The 22,664-nt window shown below is 40.9% G+C and overlaps 1 protein-coding gene across 1 annotated transcript; it reads left to right on the forward strand.

The window, feature by feature from the left end:
- The first annotated feature begins 7,535 nt into the window (after nt 1-7,535).
- On the forward strand, nt 7,536-16,298 carry LOC133884946 (wax ester synthase/diacylglycerol acyltransferase 11-like). The gene is made up of 7 exons (XM_062324561.1): nt 7,536-8,041; nt 13,184-13,792; nt 13,882-13,948; nt 14,042-14,133; nt 14,259-14,474; nt 15,725-15,862; nt 15,951-16,298. The coding sequence occupies exons 1-7, from the start codon at nt 7,652-7,654 to the stop codon at nt 16,095-16,097; spliced, it is 1,659 nt and encodes a 552-aa protein (XP_062180545.1). The 5' UTR covers nt 7,536-7,651; the 3' UTR covers nt 16,098-16,298.
- The last annotated feature ends 6,366 nt before the right edge of the window (nt 16,299-22,664 follow it).

Below are 22,664 nucleotides of genomic sequence, written 5' to 3' on the forward strand. Positions count from 1 at the left end.
TATTTAAATATACTTTGGAGGAAAAGATTTATGAAAATAGACACCGATCACCCTCTTATAGAGTGGTTAGGCACTTACCGCCCCTGAGAGGGTGGTAAGAAATCGGCCCGCAGAGAGTGCGGGTAGGCCTTACAGCCCTGAACGGGCGCTGCGTGAACAGTACCGCGGTAAACAGTACTTCGAATTTCAATTTCTCTCCTATTTTATCTGTTCAAAATAGTGATGTTCTGTTACTGCAAAAATCCTAAAACTTTTTGTACGTGTTACATAATCCATATGTAACCCATTTTAATTGAATTTACCCAAAAATCATATGTAGAATTTAAACTAAAATTCTCCAAAAAATGCTACTTTTATAACTTCTAACAATTGTTAGTGTCTCAAATAAATTTCTAAAAATCTTGTAAAATTCACTAATATTCTTCTTATGTGATGTGATAATTTCTAAAATTATTTTTAGCACTAGTTTTATATATGTTTGAATTCAAATTAAGTTAAAAGAAGAATATCATATGAAATTATAAAAATACATATAAATGGTGCATTACAAAGGAACTCACTTTTTTACCACATAATATAGGGCTGAAAATAATTTTAGAAATTATCACATCACATAAGAAGAATATTAGTGAATTTTACCAGATTTTTAGAAATTTATTTGAGGCATTAACAATTGTTAGAAGTTATAAAAGTAACATTTTTTGGAGAATTTTAGTTTAAATTCTACACATGATTTTTGGGTAAATTGAATTAAAATAGGTTGCATATAGATTATGTAACACGTACAAAAAGTTTTAGGATTTTTGTAGCAACAGAACATCACTATTTTAAACAGATAAAAGAGGAGAAAAATTGAAATTCAGAGTACTGTTCACCGTGGTACTTTTCATGCAGAGGCTTACCGCCCCTTCAGAGACCTGTAATGCCTACCCGCCCCCGAGAGGGCGGTAAGCTGCGGGTCGACTGCTTACCGTCTTCTCAGAGGGCGGTAAGGTCTAACCGTCCTATAAGAGAGTGGTAGGCGTCTATTTTTGTAAATCTTTTTATCCGGAGTATATTTAAATAAATTTTTATGTTAAAAAATATAAAAATATAAAAAGCTCGCTCCAAGACTGCTCCAACTAGCCAGGACGCCAACTAGCGATGAGACTGCTGAAGCATTTTTTTTTCCGGGAACACGCTGAAAGATTAGCGCGTCATTGTATTAAGGAGAAGGAAATGGGAACTTGTCCACCGCTTACAAACGCCCTAGGGCGAGAAGCTTAAGCCACCAATATGGGATAAACTATGATTACAAGAGTGCTGAAGCATTGCAATGCAACTGAAGAACCTGTCAGAATTGTGAGTGGAAAGGAATTTGCCGAACACACAGATCCAACTGGATTGCGATCTCTATTTATAGCCATATGGTTTACATGATGTCTACAGAGAGAGAGGGGTATCAGGAACTGTACGTAGCGCAGTTAGCTAAGGCTCCAAGGGAGAAGCCCGCCGGCCGGCCGAGGCTCGAACCTTGCTCTTGCAAAAAGCTTCAAAGAAGACTGGGTAAAAAAAAAACCTTTTTTTAAAAGAGAGAGAGAGAGAGGTACGTGCCCACATGGACGGCAACGACCTAACAGACACGACACGGTCCTTGCGCCAGCACTGGACGCGGTCACCACGCAGGAGGGCCTTTGAAGGCTATGCTTTGGTAACGCCCTTTGGCGCATGTTTTCTTTTCTGCTCTGTTATTCACGAGCAATCCAAGCCAGTTTGATGAGGCCATGCTTCGGCACCCAGACAGTTCGCACGATCCAATCAAACTAGCGCGATCGTGATGCGTAGCAGTAGCACTAGTATACCAGCAGGGACCTTCAGCTTCGAGGATGACAAGAACTGCCTGCCTTTGCGTTTCTAACTCAGCATACGGTGCTGGTCACAACTTCAGCCACTTCGCCATCGACACCGTCCAGCAGCTGACACTCCAGTGAGTGGCTGGCTGGGACCTCGCTTGCGACACCTAACGAACGGCCAATCGCCAGGCGTAAATGAGGAGTACGAAACCAGTGGCAACGAAAGAGACAGGACATTTATCTTGCCCTATTGAGCCGGCACCAACGGACACAGTCATTGCACCGTGTATACGTGCCCTGAACGGCAACGATACGGTATCCTATAACACAGGGCGTAATTGGTAATGAGTCCAGAGCCATCAAGTATGACTCTTCTATTTTTCTTCTCATTTTCTTTCCCTTCTAGTTGTGTTCAGGATAGGGCCTTGAGCCACTTACATCCTCACGATGAATCCGCCTTTGGCGCAATGGCATCATGGAAGGCCAAAGTAGAATGGGTCTGTTGTCCATCAAAATTGGCATATTATCAAGAATTTTGGTTTCCGTGAGTTTTTTAGTTGGCCGTTGAACAATACTCTGATCAGTAAATAGTACCTCTGACCACGATAAATAGTATTTCAACCACAATGAACAGTACTCGGGCAGATGTACAGTGTTTCCGACTCGTGAACAGTACTCCGATCAGTGAATATTATTTCATGACCACGACCAGTGACTACGATCAGTGGTCATGACCAGTGAGACGATTAGTGACCATAATTTATTTTAGCAGTTGATCTCTGGACATATGGAAGAGCTGATTGGATTCAAGTATATAGATACATCAAGCATATAGTTGATTCTAAGAAGACCGAACTGTAATAAAAAAAATACTCATATAGATATATAGGAGTTTATGTGATCGATTATAAAATGTATATTAGTTATAGAAAATTTGGAGATTAAAAGATATAGTCGGATTATATCTGTAAGTTTTGTTGATCCTGATCTCTTACAACAAAGTATACAAATGAAACAAATTTATAGCCGAACTAATGTCATAGGTTCGGTCAATGTTGTGACACCACCGCGTACTCCACTAGATGCCACTAAACCGGAAGTCACACCATTTGTTTTTTCATTATCAAACACTACATCTAGTATAATTAACTCGATTCTACATATAGCTAATATTAACAAGGCTCTGGTACCCCTTATGGTCAATTGCCGGAAGCTTGTTTCAAAGTACCTCCACAAAGTATTCCATATATGTAGCTCATTGTGCCGCATTTTCATGATACACCACCACATTCTTTTAGTCAGCAGCAACAAACTAATGTGATTCTTACTCGGTCCTCGGTCGAGCAACCTATGGGGCATGAAAATATTAGAGAGTAAATGACTAGTATGTTGAAGGAATATTTTGGGGTAAAATCTAAGGGTAGAGCATGTGTCTATCAAAAACCATATCATGATTTCTATGATATATTTAGTATCATATAAGGTATAGAGCGAATGAGTTTATTAAGTTTACTAGGGATGATGATAGAACTACTATAGAACATATCGCTCAATTTATCTTGCAGTATGGTGTAGCTAGTGCTAGTGATATGTTAAAATTAAGATTGTTTTCTTTATCATTATCTGGCTCTGTATTTACCTGATTTACTTCTTTGGCACATAATTATATTTATATGTGGCCTCAATTAGAGTAGAAATTTCATGAGTATTTTTACGTTGGGGGCACTGAGGTTAGATTATCACATTTAACATCGGTTAAAGAAAAACACAATAAGTCTATCGCTGAATATATTCGAAGGTTTAGAGATACAAAGAAACCGATATTTTACTTTGACAATTTTTGATAGAGATTTAGCCAACTTAACTTATTTTGATTTACTTTATAATTTAAAGGAAAAGCTAGAGAACCATGATTTCTTAGATTTTAGTCAAGTATTAAAAAAGCTCTAGCTCAAAAAAAGCTAGGCTAAAGAGTCTATAAATTTTCATACATTAAATGATAGAGTAAGAGAGGGTCGTCCTAATGTGCACATACTTAGTATGAATCTGAAAATTCAGACAATAGTGATGTTGATCTATGTGTGGCCGAATGGGTTTAGTTTTCTAAGTCTAAACCATTCGTTTGTTTTGCTCTTAAGATGATGCCTCCTAAGAATTGGTAAGAAGAAATCGAGCTTACTTTTGATGTAACAAAGTGTGATAGAATATTTGATTACTTGCTACATGAAAAACAAATTAAGCTGCCTCATGATCATGCGATTCCATCATTAGATGAATTAAAGAGGCAAGCAAATTGTAAGTGGCATAATTCTTATTCTCATGCTACTAACGATTGCAATATTTTTCGTCGACAGATTCAATCGATCATTAATGAAGGATGATGAAGTTTGCGGAGATGCAAGTAGACCTTCAATCATTCTCGGTTAATATGGTTGATCTACAAGACAAGAGCTTCTACTCATATTTTAGATTCTAATGTTGTTAAAGAATGTGCTACTACTGCTGATATTACTAAGAGTGTTTCAATAAAAATATTGGCCGAAGAACTTGGCAAAGGAATGTTTTTTTTTTTGATAAATCGGTCAAGTCTAAACTATATCTACTGTTGTTCAAGTTGTTCCAAGGGCTAATGATCATGAAGTAAGTAGCACCGAGACGCTTTCTAAATACCTACAGTCGAGGTGATGTCCTTCAGACTTATCTCACACAAAGAAACGAAGATTGCAATGACTATGCAAGTAAGAATTGGTGGAGCAACAAATTGAAAAGTAACGGGATGCTACTTTCAATTAGATCAAACCAATGCAACCCATGAAGAAAATATGAAGACCAAAGGTACATGTTATAATAACTTCTGCAATAGCCCCTTCACTAACAACAATGTCGGCACCTATGCAAGATGATAAAGAAGATGAAGAATTACTTGATTATGCAGAGTCACCAGTGCGTGCTAATGATGCTTCACCAAGCAAAGGTATGGACATAAATATGATTTCTATGTTACCTTCGAAGTTTCGGTTAAATGGTGTAGTGAATCAATAAGTAAAGGCGTAAGACTAATGTATTAGTTATCATCGTTCTAAGATATTCACGGTTGATGTCTTGATCATCGTGCTAAGAAACATAGAAGTAGAGAAGATATGTTTTTGCCACGTAAGCTTTACCAAAAAATATAGGGGTATGTGTTGACAACCGAAATTAGCATATTGTGAAGAATTTCGGTTCTTAAAGTTTCCTAGTTGACTGGTGAACATTACTCCGATCAGTGAATAGTACCTTCGACCATGATAAACATTGTTTCGACCATGTTGAACAATACTCCGACCACAGTAAATAGTACTCAACTAGATGGATAATACTTCTGGCTAGATAAACAGTAACTTCAATCAGTGAACAATAGTACTTCATGGCCACGACCAGTGACTATGATCAATGGTCACGAGCAGTGAGGCGATCAGTGAACATGTTTTGTTTCAACAGTTTATCTCCAAATAGTTGGAAGAGCTAGTCGAATTCAAGTACGTGGATATGTCGAGTATTTAGTCGAATCTAAGAAGACTGAGCTACAATAAAAAAAATACTCGGTAGATATATGAGAGTTTACATAAAAAAGATACTCAATATCCATCTGGTTGAGTATTGTTCATCTAACTGAATTATATCTGTAAGTCTTGTTCGATTCAATTAGAAGTTCTGATCCCTTACAGCTAAGACCTATCATCCTTAAATATAAGAGCGTCATAATCAATTGAAAAATAAACTAATCGATCAAATATAATCTATCTTTCATTTTTATTTATTTACATAGCTTTTATAGTTATGTTCTTTCTTCCGATCTAAAGCCACCCCGACCCAGTTAGGCCATCTCCAGCAGCTACCTCAAATTTTCATCCTCTAAAACACTATTATAACACCCCTATCACTATTACAGCATCCCTTATTTTTTCATCTCCAGCAGCTACCCTATTTTCTACCTTCTACTCCTCTTTTTCTCTCTCCGGACCCGCTGTCAGCCTCTGTAAACAGTACCGCTACAGTGTGTTACTACAGTACCGCTACATTAACAGGCATTGTTTTCTTCCTCCGGGCCCACTGGCAGCCTCTGTGCGCAGTGTTGCTACAGTGTTGCTACAGTATTATGGGTGCTACAGTAGCTCCGCAAATTTGCAAACAAACTTTCTCTCGCCGCAGTACTGTTGCAAACAAAATTTCTCTCGCCGCAGTACTGTAACACCGGGTACCGATTCTGCTGGAGTTGCTACAGTACGTGAACAGTACCCCCCCCCCGCAAAATCACTGTAGCGTCGAATCTGCAAAAATACCTCCTCTGCTGGAGATAGACCAACTCCACCAGCTTCCGCATTTCTTGCGGTATCCCTGTACCGACGTTTTTTTTCCGTACTTTGCCGATCGGGAGCGACGGCATCAACTTCAACGGACTCCGCTTCGACTCCTATAGTGAAACTGACGACGAAAGGAGGTTGGCAAATATGCGGCTGGATATAGAGCCTCTAATATTGTTTATAGCGTATGTACGTGAGTTTGAGGAGAGAAGTAGAATAATAAAAGGGAGAAAATAGAGTGGCAGTTGGAGATAAAAAAATAAAAGATACTGTAATAATATTAGGAGATGCTATAATAGTGTTATAGAGAATAAATTTTTAAAGTATCTATTAGAGATGGTTTTACATAGTAGATAAGTCTATTTTTTAACATTATATGGGATGAGTGCGCTTATAGAAATAAAGAGGTGACTAAGCTTGCATCAGGTGCTTACATTGGAGAATAGTTTCTACACAAGTGCTAAAGGATACTTATGCCAACATTCTCTCTTTAAGCACTCGTGCCGAAGCACCAAATATTATACATACCCTTATTTAGCTTAAAAAGATAGACCGTGTAAAAGAAAATATAAACTGATAAACACATTTACTTTTGTGCACCTCCTATTCTTCAGACGCATGAAATTGAAATAGATTTCAGTGATGAAGAACAACCAGGTTAAGGTCAAGGTTTCAAGGTTTGAGACGGTGGTCAAACAGGTGGTAGACTACGGTTTGACGTTGCCGTAAGGCGGCGACGGCAGCACTAACACCGTGGGCAGTAGGCGGGAGAGATGAGAGAGGGCCTACCTCGTAATCACTATGCACTAACACCATTAATTCTCCCTCCCTCTGTCAACCTTCTCTCTTAATCGCCCACATGCAGATTGGTGGATGAAAATCGGACGCCTCAGGCACCTAGGCCCAGAACCAAATTATTGGTGATGGGGTGTCATCGCCAATCAGGTGCACCAAAGGGTCAGCCGATTTACTATGAACTGTATAAGGACTGCTCGATTGGTTTCTATTTTTAGTTTTTCTGTTATAAAAAATCAAAAGATAGAAATTTAAATAAACATGATTGCTGAAAAATTATTTCTGAAGAAGTTAGAAGATTGTTTATAGAAAATAAACTAAAAGTTAAGAAGCTATTTGAGAGTAACTTTTCTATAAAATAGTGTACTGATGAGTTAAAAATTTATTGTAAAAACTAACAACTAAAATCTAAAATTAATTTTTCAAAAACGCTAAAATACGATTTTTCAGAAAAGAACTAAAACTAAAATACCAAACAAACAGACCTGAGCCCAAACGAACCAACCAACCATCCCGGTCGGCCGCGCTCGCTTGCGTTTCCTGCATAAAACGGCCTCGCCCGCGGGGCCGTAAGACGTCTCTCAGCTCGCAATCGCAGACCAGACGAGACGGCGTCCCGGAGTCCGGAAGCGCCCGAACGCCGCCGTCGCTGTCGACACCGCTCCACTCGCCCGTACGCCGATGGATCCTGGCGCGACGGTCGACCCCGCCAGTTCCAGCACGTCCACGCTGCGGAAGCGGCTGGCCTCTATTGACACGTCTCGACGAGGAGATGGCCCGCGAGAGCCCGCAGCGCCGAGGCCAGAGCGGGAGAGCAAGGCGCGGCAGGGGCACGAGCAGGAGGCGAGCTCGATGGCGCCGGCGGAGGAGCAGGTGGAGGCGGATCAGGCGGCGGGGAGGGACGTGGAGGCGGGGGAGCCGATGAGCCCCGCGGGGCGGCTGTTCCGGGAGACGCACTTCAACTGCTACATCGTGGCCGTGATCGGGCTGGGCTCGGCGGTGGACGTCGCGGCGGTGCGCGCGGGGCTGGAGGCCACCCTCGTCCGCCACCCACGCTTCTGCAGCGTCCAGGTACGCTCCCACGCACGCCATGACGCAGCCCGCTCGATACTGGATCGGTTGTTTCCTACTCCACCTCGCAACTTGCGCTAGAAAAGTTCTGTCGGCTGCTCGCATATTCGGGCAGGGTCGAGAGAGATCGATAGGGGGAGCGCACTCGTCGTTGACCCTAGGATGTTATCCGATCTCCGATTCCTTGTAGGAATTCCTCTATTAAGGATAGAAATATGGGGATTTCGTCTCTCACAAATTTATATAGGCACGAAGACGGAAAGATGCTCCCGTCTCTGCTCACCGTTATATTTCTGATATCATATATATATATATATATGTTTTTCTTAGTATATAAATATACCAACATTATATTACATAGAGTAAATAATAAATTACTCTTATTATTTTTTTATCTAACTTATAATATTTAATCAATCTGGTATTAATTATCCTCATATGCATCAGTAAATTACTTATTTATACAACATACATATTATTAATATATAAAAATATTAAATATTATTTAATTTTACATTTCTATTGAATCGATCTCCGCAGGAATGGATGGAGAACGGATTGACTTTGTTGCCATCCCTAATTGACCCCCAACCACGACGCCGACGTGCGGGCCAGGGCGTGATGCACATCCTTCCGCTCTTGCCTAGGTGCTGCCAGTAGCAATATTTTTAGTGGCGCGGGATGGTGCCGGGCGGCACGTTGAGCTCTGCCGTCCGGGCAGGTATGGCGGCGTGATGCGCGGCATGGGTGGATGGATCATGGAGGATCTCACCCTCGTGTCGGCTCTGCACTTTTCCACACCTCGAACTGCGACTCTGCGTGTCCAGAGATCCCCCGAATACCGAGCTTCACGTCTGTCTCGGCTAGAATGTGATAAGTTGGGACGACAAAACATATTGGTGCATAGCAGTGCACGCAGGCTTCTTCTAGGCTCGTTGGCATCCGATGCTTGAGGTGATTGGTGCGAACATTATTGTAGTTGATGCGACACGAGTCACCTTTTTAGGCTAGCTTTGTTTTTTATGGTTTGTTAGGGAATTTATGGTTTGTTAGGGAATGTTTGATTGGGAGGTATGAAGTGAGAAATAATAGAATCGTTTTTTTTTTAGATATGATGATTTTTTTTTAATTTGATGGATGAGATGAGTTTTTTTTAAGGAACGAGGACAAATGGGACGAGAATCATCAACTAATTATATCTTTTAATTTTAAATAATAATCATTAATAATATATTAATCAACATGCACTAATATATATTAATGTTACTCTTGTCATAGTTATTACTAATTAAGAATAAACTACGCTAATTAATTCTAATCATACTCTAATTAGCTCATTAATTATCATTAATTAGCACATTAACCCTTACAAATTTTAATCTCATAGTAATATATATTAATATATAATACAAACATACTAATAGCACTAATCATTTTACTAATAAGCATGATTAGTAAAAATAGGTGGCTTCGTTCTACCGATTTGAAGGAATAACTTTATTTAGCATATTGAAAGAATATTCTCTAAAAGGGATGATCTCATCCCTACTACCTCTTAATCAAATAACAAAAAACCAATGATGTTCCCTTCCTTCCCATCTCATCCCCTAAATTAAACACACTCTTAAACTATTGGGTTGATCATGGCTAAAAAAGTCGTTTGCCGTTGATATGTTATCCGGTGCATGCTTAAAGTTGCCGTAGAAAACCATTTCTGACAAATCTTGCAATATGTTTGCTAAATCGAGTTGCGGTCAGGCAAATTAGCCATACGCCAAAATATCTTTTATCTCCCTCAACATCCAACAAAAGTTTTTAGTTTTGTAGCTTATGGCTAAAATTATGTAATAATGGATGATTATGTGCAGGCATTGTGCAAAGAGATAATAAATATTTCCTTATTAAAAAAGATTTTTAAAATAACTGAAGGATAATTGGTGCAAAGCAACTTGTGCTATGGTGGGCAAAATTTGGCTAAGATGCCTATAGGGAATCCGAGCTAGGCCTGTATTTCATGCGTCAACGTGTGTGCGAAAGTTAAGATCAACTCCAGCAGATCCCTCAAATTTGCAGATTCGGTGCTACAGTGTCTGCGGGGGGTCACTGTAGCAGTTCTGTAGCATCCATCGTAGAATCGGCATCCAATGCTACAGTACTGCGGAGAGAAAATTTGGCTCTGCAAATCTGCGGAGTACTGTAGCACATGCAACAATGTAGCAGTCCTGCTCACAGAGGCTGGAGAAGAAAACGATGTCGGTACTGTAGCAGTACTGTTTACAAAAGCTGCCAGCGGAACCGGAGAGAGGAAAAGAGGAGTAGAAGGTAGAAAATAGAGTAGCTACTGGAGATAAAAAAACTATAGGATGTTGTAATAGTATTTTTAAGAAAGAAAATTTAAGGTAACTGTTGGAGATACCTAACACTTAAAAATAACTTTGGTGCGTTCTATACATTTGGGATGGTACAAGGGAAGAACTAAAAGACACATCTTCCCTAAAAATTAGGGATGAGACTTGGGTTCCTATTTTTTTAATAATATTATTTTATTAAAAATTTGTAAAAATAATAGTTAAATTCATAAAATTATAACAATATATACCGTTGACACACTAAGTGCCGACTAGAGATCTTTCGGCATTTCAAGTGTCGACTTCCTACGTGTTAGTGAGCTCGGTGGACTATCGGCACACGAAATACCGATAGGTGATGAGCCTGGCTAAAAGATGTCACGTAGGTTGTTTGTGGTGTGAATGGGCATGTTGGCACTCCGCGTACCGACTGGTGACGCGTCATAGCCTGTTAACACTCTTAGTGCTGATAGACCTTTATATATTTCATGTTCGTTGATTCGTCTCCCACGCGTGACCGCACAATAGAGAGGCGCGGTAGGCGACGACGCGTGGACGAGCAGCGGTGACCGGTGAGGGGTGGGTGGGCGGGCGGGCGGGGGCTACACCAGTGAACTTTTCATTTTTTTTAAATAATTTAGAATAGTTAAAAAAATAAAAATATATAAATTAGGAAAACAGTAGGATATAAAATTAAAAAATAGTTAGAAAAACAGTAGAAGATGTATATATAACTAATGTAGTCTCACATGCAATAGACTATAATATCATTGTATTTAATAAGTAGACTATCTACTAATTAGTAGTTAATTTTTCTCTCTCCTAGTTTTCTTTCTGTGCTGAGTAAGAAAAAAATATGATGTATATAATTTTATAACTAGCAAATGTGTATAATTGGAGATATACATATAACCTAGGCAACTTAGGCATCTCTAACAATATAGCTAACTGCTAGCTATAATTTCGTCCACATCATCTAAAGTTAGTGGTAAAGTGGTAATAGCTAACATGTCCTCAAAATTACCCATGTGTCTAGATTTTTTCCTTACACCCAACACATACCGCATTCTCTCTCTTCTTCACCCACCAGTCGCCCTCCTCGGCTCTAACCGATCACACCCACAGTGTCGATCGTCGCCCTTTGCTCCACCACGTCACCAGTCGCTGCCCGCTCTCGCATCCACCCACTACCGTTGGATATGCTTCTTGTTGGGCTCAACCTGGATTATGGGCACGACCAAGGCGGAGCAATGGCCCTTGCCGGCTTCGCGCGCCTTAAAGGAGGAACATCGAGGACCCTAGTCAATTCTTTCTCTTCCTAGTAAGCCCCAATTAAATCACCTCTAACTTAGGGGGTGTTTGGTAGAGCTTCAGATTGAGGATCAATGTTGGATTTGGATGAAGCCCTACCAAACAGGGTAGCTCTATATATTTTTGTAGCAACCTGATCCGCGGAGTTAGTCTCCTCACAATACAAAATTGTGGAGTCAGTAAAAGGATGCTCCACAAAAGCCTAATTTGTAGAGTTGGGGGGAAATTACCCACCAATGTCACTAGAGCAATACTCCCTTTATCATTCGCCCCTCCCCCTCAGTCGTCCACTCGCTGCTTAGTCATTCTCGTGCCATCCTCTGCCTAGTTGTCGCCCCCGCCCCCACCTTCCGCCCAACTGCCGCCCTGCCCGCCACTTAGCCACTTCCCCCGCCCTCGTTGCGACCCTCTACCCTGTCGCACTCTGCCTAGGCGCCCTCTGCCCAGCTCCAGCTCTAATGGTTTAGCAGAGCTCCAACTCCACTGGTAGATATGCTCTACTATGGACCTATGGATATGTAGAGCATATCTACAGCCAGATATCTGCCAAACATTAGAGAATCTACTCCTCTTCATCTGACGTAAAGTAAGCCACAACTTACTGTTCACCTAACACAAGGTATCACCTCTGGATGTGTTTGGTTCGGTGGATGAAGCCATCCAGGAGATGGCCATCCAACAAACACGGTGTTTGGTTGGGAGCACGGGTGGATGGGGCGGCTAGCTTTATTTGGGTGCGTTTGGTTAGAAGACGAGGTGGGATGAGATGAGGTCATCCCTGTTTTTAGGATGAGATAGTCTGATTTTCTGTTTGGTTGAATGGATAGGATAAATCAGTTTTCTGTTTGTTTGGTGGGATTAGAGTGGATAGGGTGAGTCAGTTTTCTGTCTGATTGAATGGATTGGATGAGCTGAATTTGTTAGAAACATTTCTTTACAAATACATATAAATAAAGCATTACGAAGAAACTCATTTTTTCACCAAATAATATATGGTTAAAAATATTTCTGTAAATTAATACATCACATGAGAAGAATATTAGTGATTTTTCTTCTTCTGATTTTTGGAATTTATTTGAGAATCATGAGTTTTTCGGGACCAGCCGAAGGCGTCTAAACGTCCAAATTAAGTCTCATCCATGCATCTAAACGTTCAAATCAAGTTTCACTGTATCTGTGCTAACGCTTCGTTTCCTAACAAATCGTTTGCCACCAATGTTTATTTGCCACTTGAGGAGTTGGCAACAAAGATTATGTGCAAATTAATAGCGCATGCGGCATGCCAACAATTGAATCTCCCATAAGAAAAGAGGAGGCGTTATCAATTAATCGGTGGCATTATCAATTAATATTATATATTCTATATACCACCGAGTATCAAATCCTCTACACTTGCGCGTTGCTTGTTTTTTCACGCAACAATATGTGCAGTTGATTTTGATCTGTTTTCTGTCGAGCGTCTAACACATCGTGGCCATGGCAGGTGCTGGACGATGTGAAGAAGGAGGCGAGGCCGCGGTGGGTACGGACCACCGTGAACTTGGACGACCACATCATCTTTCCCCACCTGGACCCCACCACCACGTCGGCCAACCCGGACCTGGCCGTGGAGGACTACCTGTCGTCCTTGTCCACGAAGCCCATGGACCATTCCTACCCGCTGTGGGAGTTCCACATCCTCGACTTCCCGACCTCCGAGGCGGCCGCCACCGTCGCTGTCCGCATGCACCACTCCCTCGGCGACGGCATCTCGCTGCTGTCCCTCCTCATCGCATGCACCCGCAGCGCCGCGGACCCGGCGAGGCTGCCGGAGCTGCGGACCGCGCCGCGCCGGTCGGGCCCCGTGCACGCCCGGCCGCGCCCGCCGCTGTCCGCCGGGTTCGCGGCGCTCGTCGTGTGGGCGTGGTCGTACGTCGTGCTCGCGTGGCACACCCTGGTGGACGTCGCGCGCTTCGTGGCCACGTCGTGGTTCCTGCGCGACGCGCGCACGCCGTTCATGGGGTCAGAGGGCGTCGAGTTCCGCCGCAAGCGCTTCGTGCACCGCACCCTCAGCCTCGACGACGTCAAGTTCGTCAAGAATGCCATGAAGTGTGTAAGAGCCTCTCTTGCTTACTCCTCCTACTCAACTACTTCTCCTTCTGAAGGATTAAATCGAAGCGCATCTTCTGATGGCTTTTGCAGACTGTCAACGATGTACTGATTGGAGTGACTTCTGCAGGAATGTCGAGGTATTATTTCCGGAAGACAAGTGAGTGTTGTTCAATAATCATCATGTTTTACATGGTACTGCTATTAGTTCTTTAGCTGCATACCAACCTCACGTTTCTTGAACTTTCACCAGGTGACGCTGACAGCAAGAGGAAAACATCACAGCAAAACATTTGCGTGCGATCAGCTCTCCTTGTTAACATTAGGAAAACACCTGGCTTACATGTAAGCATAAAACCTATACGAATATTTTCATTTATTTCTAAGAATAAATCAAAACTTGGGGCCCTTTTAGTGTATTGTTTTTGGATAATTTGTTCTAATTTACAATTTGGTTTTGGTATGAGCAGGCATTGGCAGAAATGATGGATTCTAGTAAGCACAACAATGCAAAATGGGGAAATCAAATTGGTTACATCATACTACCTTTCCATATAGCCATGCATGATGATCCTCTTGAATACATCCGCCAAGGGAAAAGGACAGCGGAAAGGAAGAAGGCGTCATTAGAAGCAGTCTTCACATACTGGAGCGGGAACCTAATAATCAAACTTTTTGGCATCAAGGTGTGGTCTCTACTCTGATCTATACCATCATGTTTGCTTTGATTTATTGGTCTGTGTTGCTTGTAAGCTGTGAGTTTTTTCCAGTTTATTGCAATTCATTTCATATGTACAAGTAGAAACCAATTGTTCTGATTGTATCAAACTATCAGAGTAACAAACTAACAATCACAATTCACATTCCCTCTAAAAAAACATTCACAATTTACAGCCTTGCCATGAACTGTAAATTGGCACATCACAAAACTCTGATCACCGTATTTTCTTCCCCTCACAACAGGTTTTATTTAGATAATGGAATTAAAATCCCGGCTTCAGCTTTCCTTGGAGACATTAGCCCGTTATTATTACAAAGTTGCAACCATTAGGCCGACATTACCACACAACCATGACATTGGAAATAAACATAAAAAACGCCAACAATGTTTTGATGAGAGAAATTATTAGCATATCCTATTACTAAATCTCCACCATATAAGGCTAAAATATGCATGACCGTCTTTTCCAGTGGGCGGCATGGAAGATACGTCAGGTTCTTGTCCTCTTCACTGTTGCAGTAGCACCCAAAAGCGAAGCCAGAATATTCCTCTCTATATAACCTGCATATAAGATTTAGTTGGTGTTTATCAAAGACAATGTCATTCCTACTAAGCCGTAAATCCTAGCATAATGCAACAGCTCCCCACTGGCAATTGCGATTTCAATTTTGAATCCACCCCCGTCAGCCACCGACCAAGCATATCGTCTGTACTACCGTTGGATCTAAATTAAAAGCAACGCGGATTGCTTCAAAGAAACTTGGCAAAGTGGCATTAAAAAATAGATATTGTATAGTTTCACGATTGCTTAAAAAGCAATATGTTTTACTCCTATTTCAGCTCGTTCTTGCTAAGTTATCTTTAGTTAGTATATCACCTTTCTTTAAGTAAAAATAATAATAATAACTGGAGGTGTAGTTTAGGTCTTTGGTTATTTGATTCCTCTGACCATCTTTAGTGTCTGTTTATTTGGATTTCTGTTTTTAGTTTTTTTTTAAAAAACCGTCTTTTTGTTTGTCTGAAAAGCTATTTTTGAAAAATAAACAGTTGGCTTCTATAATAAATTTTTAGCTCCTAAGCACTGGCTTCTTAAAAAACATGTCTCTCAATGAGTTTATCAATTTTACTTCATTTTTCTCTCTAGAAGCTACTTCTAAACAAATAGGACCTAAGTCTACATTGGAATGCTTGACTCTAACTGTGCAATTTGTATAGGTAGCAGCAGCTCTGTGCTATGGTATGTTCACTAACACCACCATGTCATTCTCAAGCATGGTCGGGCCAGATGAGAAGGTGGAGTTACGTGGCCATCCAATCGTCTACATTGCCCCCTCTGTGTACGGGCATCCACATGTAAGCATCCGTTAGTCGTCAACAATGTTGAAAACTCGCACAGCTTTCACATTCCAGTTACCTAATAAAGTCCCTTGAATTTCTGTAGGCTCTGACTGTACATTACCAAAGTTACATGAACTCTGTCAAGCTTGTCCTGGCGGTGGATGATGCTCAGTTTCCAGATTCCCATCAACTTTTGGATGACTTTTACGAGTCCCTCAGGCTTATCCGGCAGGCAGCTTCAATAAGATGACAGAAAGAAACGAGACCCATTTTTTTTCTATAGAACGTAGATTGGTAAGTCCGCATAAAAAATTCTTGGGCACCTACTGATCAGGTATTTGATAACCTGGTTGCCTGGTTGGTGACTCCACGATCTTTCACAAGTCACCAGGGATGCAGTAGATTAATTTGTAAAGTGTAAAAAGTAGTAAATAATTGTACTGTTCTTGACGATTGTGGCAGAATTACTGCATGAATAATTTTTGCATGGCTGTGAAGTACTGCAAACCACAGATGGCTAAATTCTGAGAAAATTAATTATATATTCCAAAATTGATCAAACTTCAATAATATATCCGAAGTTGATCATGTATCTTACATAGACTGATTTGTAACGAAAAGAAAAAGAAGGGTGTCACACGCTTGTCTTGTGGCAAGCCATTTGTTGCTCTCTGAGACTAAGTACTGAATTAAAAGAAGAGCTGGAAAATACATACAGGTTGAGCAGTGTCTGTGTTTCAATTGTGCGAAGCATCATAATAAGCTCTTATAGAGGAGATGGCGAGTCCGAGTGCCTCATGGAGCCAGCTCCGAGGCCGACGACCTGGGTTCAATTCTCGGCATTGGCCCCTCGAGGCGCTCTCTGTTGAGGGTGTGGAGCCTCCTCTAGTGAAAAAAATAAAAAAAGCTCTTGCAAATGAAGTTATTCGAGAAAAAAGGACTACATCTGCGAAAAGAGGCCTTTGTAGTCACAGGGAGGATCACGAATCGAAATCCTAATAGCCGTACGCACCCGCAGCCCAGTCTATCCACTTATGCACACTGCAGCCCAAGCGTCTGCCTGTCGATCCTCGGATCGAAAATTCGGAGTGCCTACCACGCGCTGCTCCGTCACGCTCGAGCTCGGTGTAACGGCAAAAAGCTCTGCAACGTTCACTGCTGCGTTCCTTCCCATTTCCGTGGGGATTGGCCGGCCTAGCTCCTCTGCCACCCACGCCCTGCTCTGCTCCGAAGTGAACACAGAAACGGCAAGCTACCTACTATAGTAGCGATCACCTGGTGTGCTATGACGCCTGTTCGTTCCTATCGGTCTGACCCATCTCTCTATGCTATAAAATGGTCTTCGTAGCACCTCACCGTTCTCCCGTTCTCCCTCCACCTTGCCGCCCCAAATCGCACCACCACCATTGCTGGCTACACAGCTCCACCGCCGTAGCCGAGCCCTCTTCTGAGGTTGTCATCGCTTCCCTGACCCCTATATTTCGCTTTTGTGTCACCACAGCCGAGCCCCCGCTGAGCTCTGACCTCACTGTCGCTGGCCACCACCGAGCCACCTTCGACCGCCTCAAAGCTCTCGATGAGACCCCTTGTTCCTCCTCTCTGTTTTGCATCATTTTCCGTCATGTTTGGTAGCTCGTAGCGTTGGATCAAGCTTCTCCGGTGATGCTCCAACCACGCCCGCGACGGCACCGCCGGCCGCCAAACCCTCCCCAATCGCCCTTAGCCGTCGGATCCCTCGCATGCGGTCAAGATTAGAGGTTTAGATACCCTTTTACCCCTTTGAATCGTAGCTGTTAATTTTGAGATCAAAGTATTATATTTAAATAGAGGTAGCATAATCAGCCTTACCATGTTAGCACTATGTGTCGTAGCCACATAAGCAGCCTTATTCGACGTGGCAAGCCACGTCAACACACACGAGCCCGGTTAGCAGGCCCAGTGATGATATCATGCTTACACAATAAATAATTTTTCAATAAAAAATAAACCCTTTTATTCTTTGAAATTGGGTAATCTTACATTTAGGCCCCTAAACTTTTTTTTAAAAAAAACTTCTATTAGTACTGTTATTTTACTTTTAGGACTTTTATATAATTACAAATAGGTCTCTAAAATTTTATAAATAAGTTCATGAAACTTTCTCTTTTACAATTTAGTCCTTGTTCTTTTACAGAAAGGCCCCTAAAGCTTTAAACCTTTCCGTTATAGCTCTGTTTTAGGAAAGTCTTACGCTCACACGATCGTAGTAGCAAGTACTCTCCGTTAGTAGGTTTTTTATAGTGCTTTGCTACTATTTTATATGCTGTTCTTTGATGTTTGTACTTTCTTATTTTCGGTGCGCGATTGAAATAGGAGACGAGCAGTTTGTTAACATGCAGGACTAGACTTTTGAAGAGTTTGAGCAATCTGTTGTTGAAGGCAAGTGCTCTTGATCACATTGATCATATTATAGGAAATTGTATCTTTTACTTTCTAGATGCATACTTGTCAATATAAATCATATATTTAGGGTTTATTAGTACTTTCCATGATTATCTTTGTTACTTATGTTATAGTCTGTGTGTCAGGGGTAGCAATGTTTAGTCATACTATCGAGCCAGGTGGGTTAAGTGTTAATTTGATTAATAGTCTATGCAACATGAACTGGGTTAGATAATCTTTTGTAGCAACATAAATTATAAGGACTTAGGCATGTTGGTTTGGTTGGTATGACTCATGTGTGTGTATTAGAAATGTGCGAGTACCTGCTTTATATCCTAAGGACCGTTTCTTGAAGCTCGTAACCCAGCTGAACAACACAACCACAAGACTTATATGGGTACGATCTGACCAGTTAATTAGATGTCCTCCTTATTCTGTACGCATCAGTTGATGATTGAGTGGTACAAGAGGGGACATCTTCAGTGGATGAAATCTCTATTAGCGGTGAACCTTAGTAGATGTTTATGAATTTAGAGGCGCTTTGTAAAAGCCTTGTAGTGAGACCCCGATTCTACACCCCAGAAGTGTGAAGCAAACGGGAATCACGACTCGTGGGTAAAGTGTGCGATCTCTGCCGAGTATAAAACTGATCGATCAATCGTACTCACGGTCAAGAGCGGACTTGAACTTCTTCTTGATTAGTGGGGATCTTGGATCGTTGATTTTGGGTAGTCGGGTGATGATATCCTGATGAGTTGGTAGCTAGATATGGAGTATCTGGTAAGTCTGTTAGTCGGATAAATTCTAATGAGCTGTTTCTTCAATGTTGATGTCATAACACATAATAAATAGGATTGCTAAGTCCTTTTTAGCCTTAGAATAGGATGACATAGATGCAGTAAACCTGAGTTAAGTGTTTCTTGTCTTAGATCCTCATGTCATATTTTCTCACACTTGCTGAGTACTTCATGTACTCACATCTTTCTTCTCCTGACCTATTGATGCTGCTCAGAAGGTGAGGACTTTGAGAACATCCCAGCCTATGTGGCTGAGTTTTAGACGGAGGAAGATTTTGATCCGAAGATCATGTTCTAGACTGACGCTCCCCTAGATAACACCTGAGGATGAATGAAGGATCCACTACCACTGAAAGTTATCTTAGTATTTTTTTTAGACCTACAGATCCTTTTGAATTGAATATTATCGTTATGTAATGATATTGTTATGTTATCACTTATAAAGTTATCGTATATATAAAAATTTGATCTTGATATATATGTAAAATACATCTAGTTTGTTCTTTTGAAATTAGGTATGACATGTGCCACGAAACTTAGAGTATATTATTATATGTTCTGCTTAGAGAAGGAGAAAGTTCTTTTTTCATCGTAGACTCCATCAGTTCATTCTGATTTTGCATAACAGAACTAGGAGGCCTGACGGCAATGATAGGAGCTATGGGTACAGAAGTATGGGGAGACAGATATGGGCAAAAATCCAAAATTAGACAATATACGTGACCGTATTTACCGAAATAGACAACATGTTAGCGTATTTACAATTTTAACATCCGTATTCGGCACACCGTGTGTCGAATATGGCATTGTAGCTCATATTCGGCACACGGTGTGCCAAAAATGACACTGTAGCACAATTTTCGGCACACCGTGTGGCGAAAATGGACTGTAGCACAGTATTTCGGCACACGGTGTGCCGAATATGGACTGTAGCACAGTATTTCGGCATACGGTGTGCCGAAATATGGTGCTACAGTCCATTTTCGGCCCACAAATGGACAGTACCGCGCGTGAACAGTAACAGCAGTGCGTTTGAATTTCGTTTTTCCTCTTTTTCAAAACGGTGGTCTTCTGTTACTCCAAAAATGTTAAAACTTTTTTTAAATATTCCATAATCCATGTGCAACCCATTTTAATTAGATTCACCAAAAAATCCTTTGTATATTTAAAACTAAAATTATTCAAAAAAGACTACTTTTATAACTTGTAATAATTTTTAGTGTCTCAAATAAACTCCCAAAAATATAGAAAAATTCACTAATATTCTTATTATGTGATGAACTAATTTCTAAAATTATTTTCAGCTCTAGTTTATATGATGAAAAAATGAGTTACTTTGTAATGCTTCATTTACATGAAATGATAAAAATACATATAAATGAAGCATTACAAAAGAACTCACTTTTTCATCATGTAAAATAGGACTAAAAATAATTTTGGAAATTAGTCCGTCATATAATAAGAATATTAGTGAATTTTTCTAAATTTTTGGGAATTTATTTGAGACACTAAAAATTATTACAAGTTATAAACGTAGTCTTTTTTGAAGAATTTTAGTTTTAAATATACAAAGGATTTTTCGGTGAATCCAACTAAAATGGGTTTCACATGGATTATGGAATATGTAAAAAAAGTTTTAACATTTTTGGAGTAACAGAAGACCACCGTTTTGGAAAAGAGGAAAAGCGAAATTCAAACGCACTGCTGTTACTGTTCACGCGCGGTACTGTTCATTTTCGGAGTGTGGTGTGCCGAAAATGGACTGTAGTACCGTATTTCGGCACACCGTGTGCCGAAATACGGTGCTATAGTCCATATTTGGCACACCGTGTGCTGAAATACTGTGCTACAGTCCATTTTTGGCACACGGTGTGCGAAAATTGTGCTACAGTATCATTTTCGGCACACCGTGTGCCGAATATGAGCTACAGTGCCATATTCGACACACGGTGTGCCGAATACGGATGCTAAAATTGTAAATACGCTAACATGTTGTCTATTTTGGTAAATACGGTCGCATATATTGTCTAATTTTGGATTTTGGCCCTTCCCAGATATGATGTCCCAAAAACAAGTGTGCAATCGAGCATTCTTCTTTCTTCACCAACACCATTAGAAATTGGTATCTGAACACCGAGAACAGAACCGTGCAAGCAAATTCAGTTTCGCGACACCTGTTAAGAGACTCTGAACAATCAAGCAATCAACTAAGGCCCTCTGCACTGTCCCTGCACACTGCTGTATGATTCGAGTGTTTCCTCTCTGCTGAGGCAGCGCTAAGCGATGATTACCGTGGGATGATTATGCCGATTAATAGCGCGCTAGATTCAGAATCCATCCTCGACAAGGATTTCAGGTGACCGGTCAGTTACATGATCAGTTTCCATCCCCTTCGAGAAAGTTGTTCAGTACATCCTTAGGCCCTCTCCAACAGGATCTGCAAATTTGAGGATTCTAGTGCTACTTTGCGGGGTACTGTAGCACTAGAAATTCGTCTCCAACAGAGTCTGTATTCAGTGATACAGTACTGCTACAGTATTAGGAATAGGGGATGCTGTAATAGTGATAGGGATGCTGTAATAGTATTTTGAGGATGAAAATTTAAGGTAGCTGTTAGAGATGATCTTATATACCTAGCTTCACATCAGACATTTGCTCTTCTTCCTCTAGAAGGACCCTTTTACCTTATCCTGCAAGCGTAGATGCTCTGCGTTCCCAACTGAAGAAACCAAAATCACTGAACTCCACAGGGATTTTAATTTCGTTTTACGTTTCGACGAAAAGACTGAAATTCACTGAAATTTCAGTTATTTTTCTGACTCTGCTTCGCAGTCCCACATGTCAGTAAAAGAAAAATACAAAATTAGATATTTCATTCCCCTCCAAAATTTCAAAAATTCTCAAAATTTCAACGAAATTTTAATCCTGAACTCCACTGCACTGTCAGGCTAAGCCCAACGGATTCTCTTCGGGGACGAAAATCCCGTCGTGAAGGGATTTTCGTTCCTTTCAGCGCTCCAACAGTTTTCCTTCACAGTTCACTTCACGACGGGATTCTCAGGATCATTCTCTTCAGAACGAGATTTTTTTTTCTTTTCCTTCACGATTCGTTTGAATAGAAGCTGTTGGAGATAAGATAAAATAAAAAAAAATAAAAATAAAAAATAAATAAAAAAACGAAATAAAGAGAATATAATTGAATATGGTCTGTCAGTTGTCATTCACTCTTCATTTCAGAAACGAGTATAGTACTGGTGGTACATTGAATGGGTACATGATTATTTTTGCCTCTTTTACACTCCACCGCCCCGTGCGGCTTGGGCATTTTATTTTTGTCACTAGATTAGCAAATTTGCCACTAAACATACGGTCATAGGTTTAAAAAGACTTATTTATCATCTTTAATAAAAAATATTATTCTAATAAAATTGCAAAAAGTTAAATATTTTCGGGTCTACCGGGGCACCACAGGCACACCGAGAGTGACACCCAAACCAGCGCACCAACCATTGCTCCCCTGACACCAATCATAAGCCGGCTGGCTCCCAGCTGCAGTGACACACCACCCACCCTCTCCTATCTACTCTACCCAACCCAAG

Source organism: Phragmites australis, chromosome 11 (assembly GCF_958298935.1).
Source record: "Phragmites australis chromosome 11, lpPhrAust1.1, whole genome shotgun sequence".
Taxonomy (NCBI): domain Eukaryota; kingdom Viridiplantae; phylum Streptophyta; class Magnoliopsida; order Poales; family Poaceae; genus Phragmites; species Phragmites australis.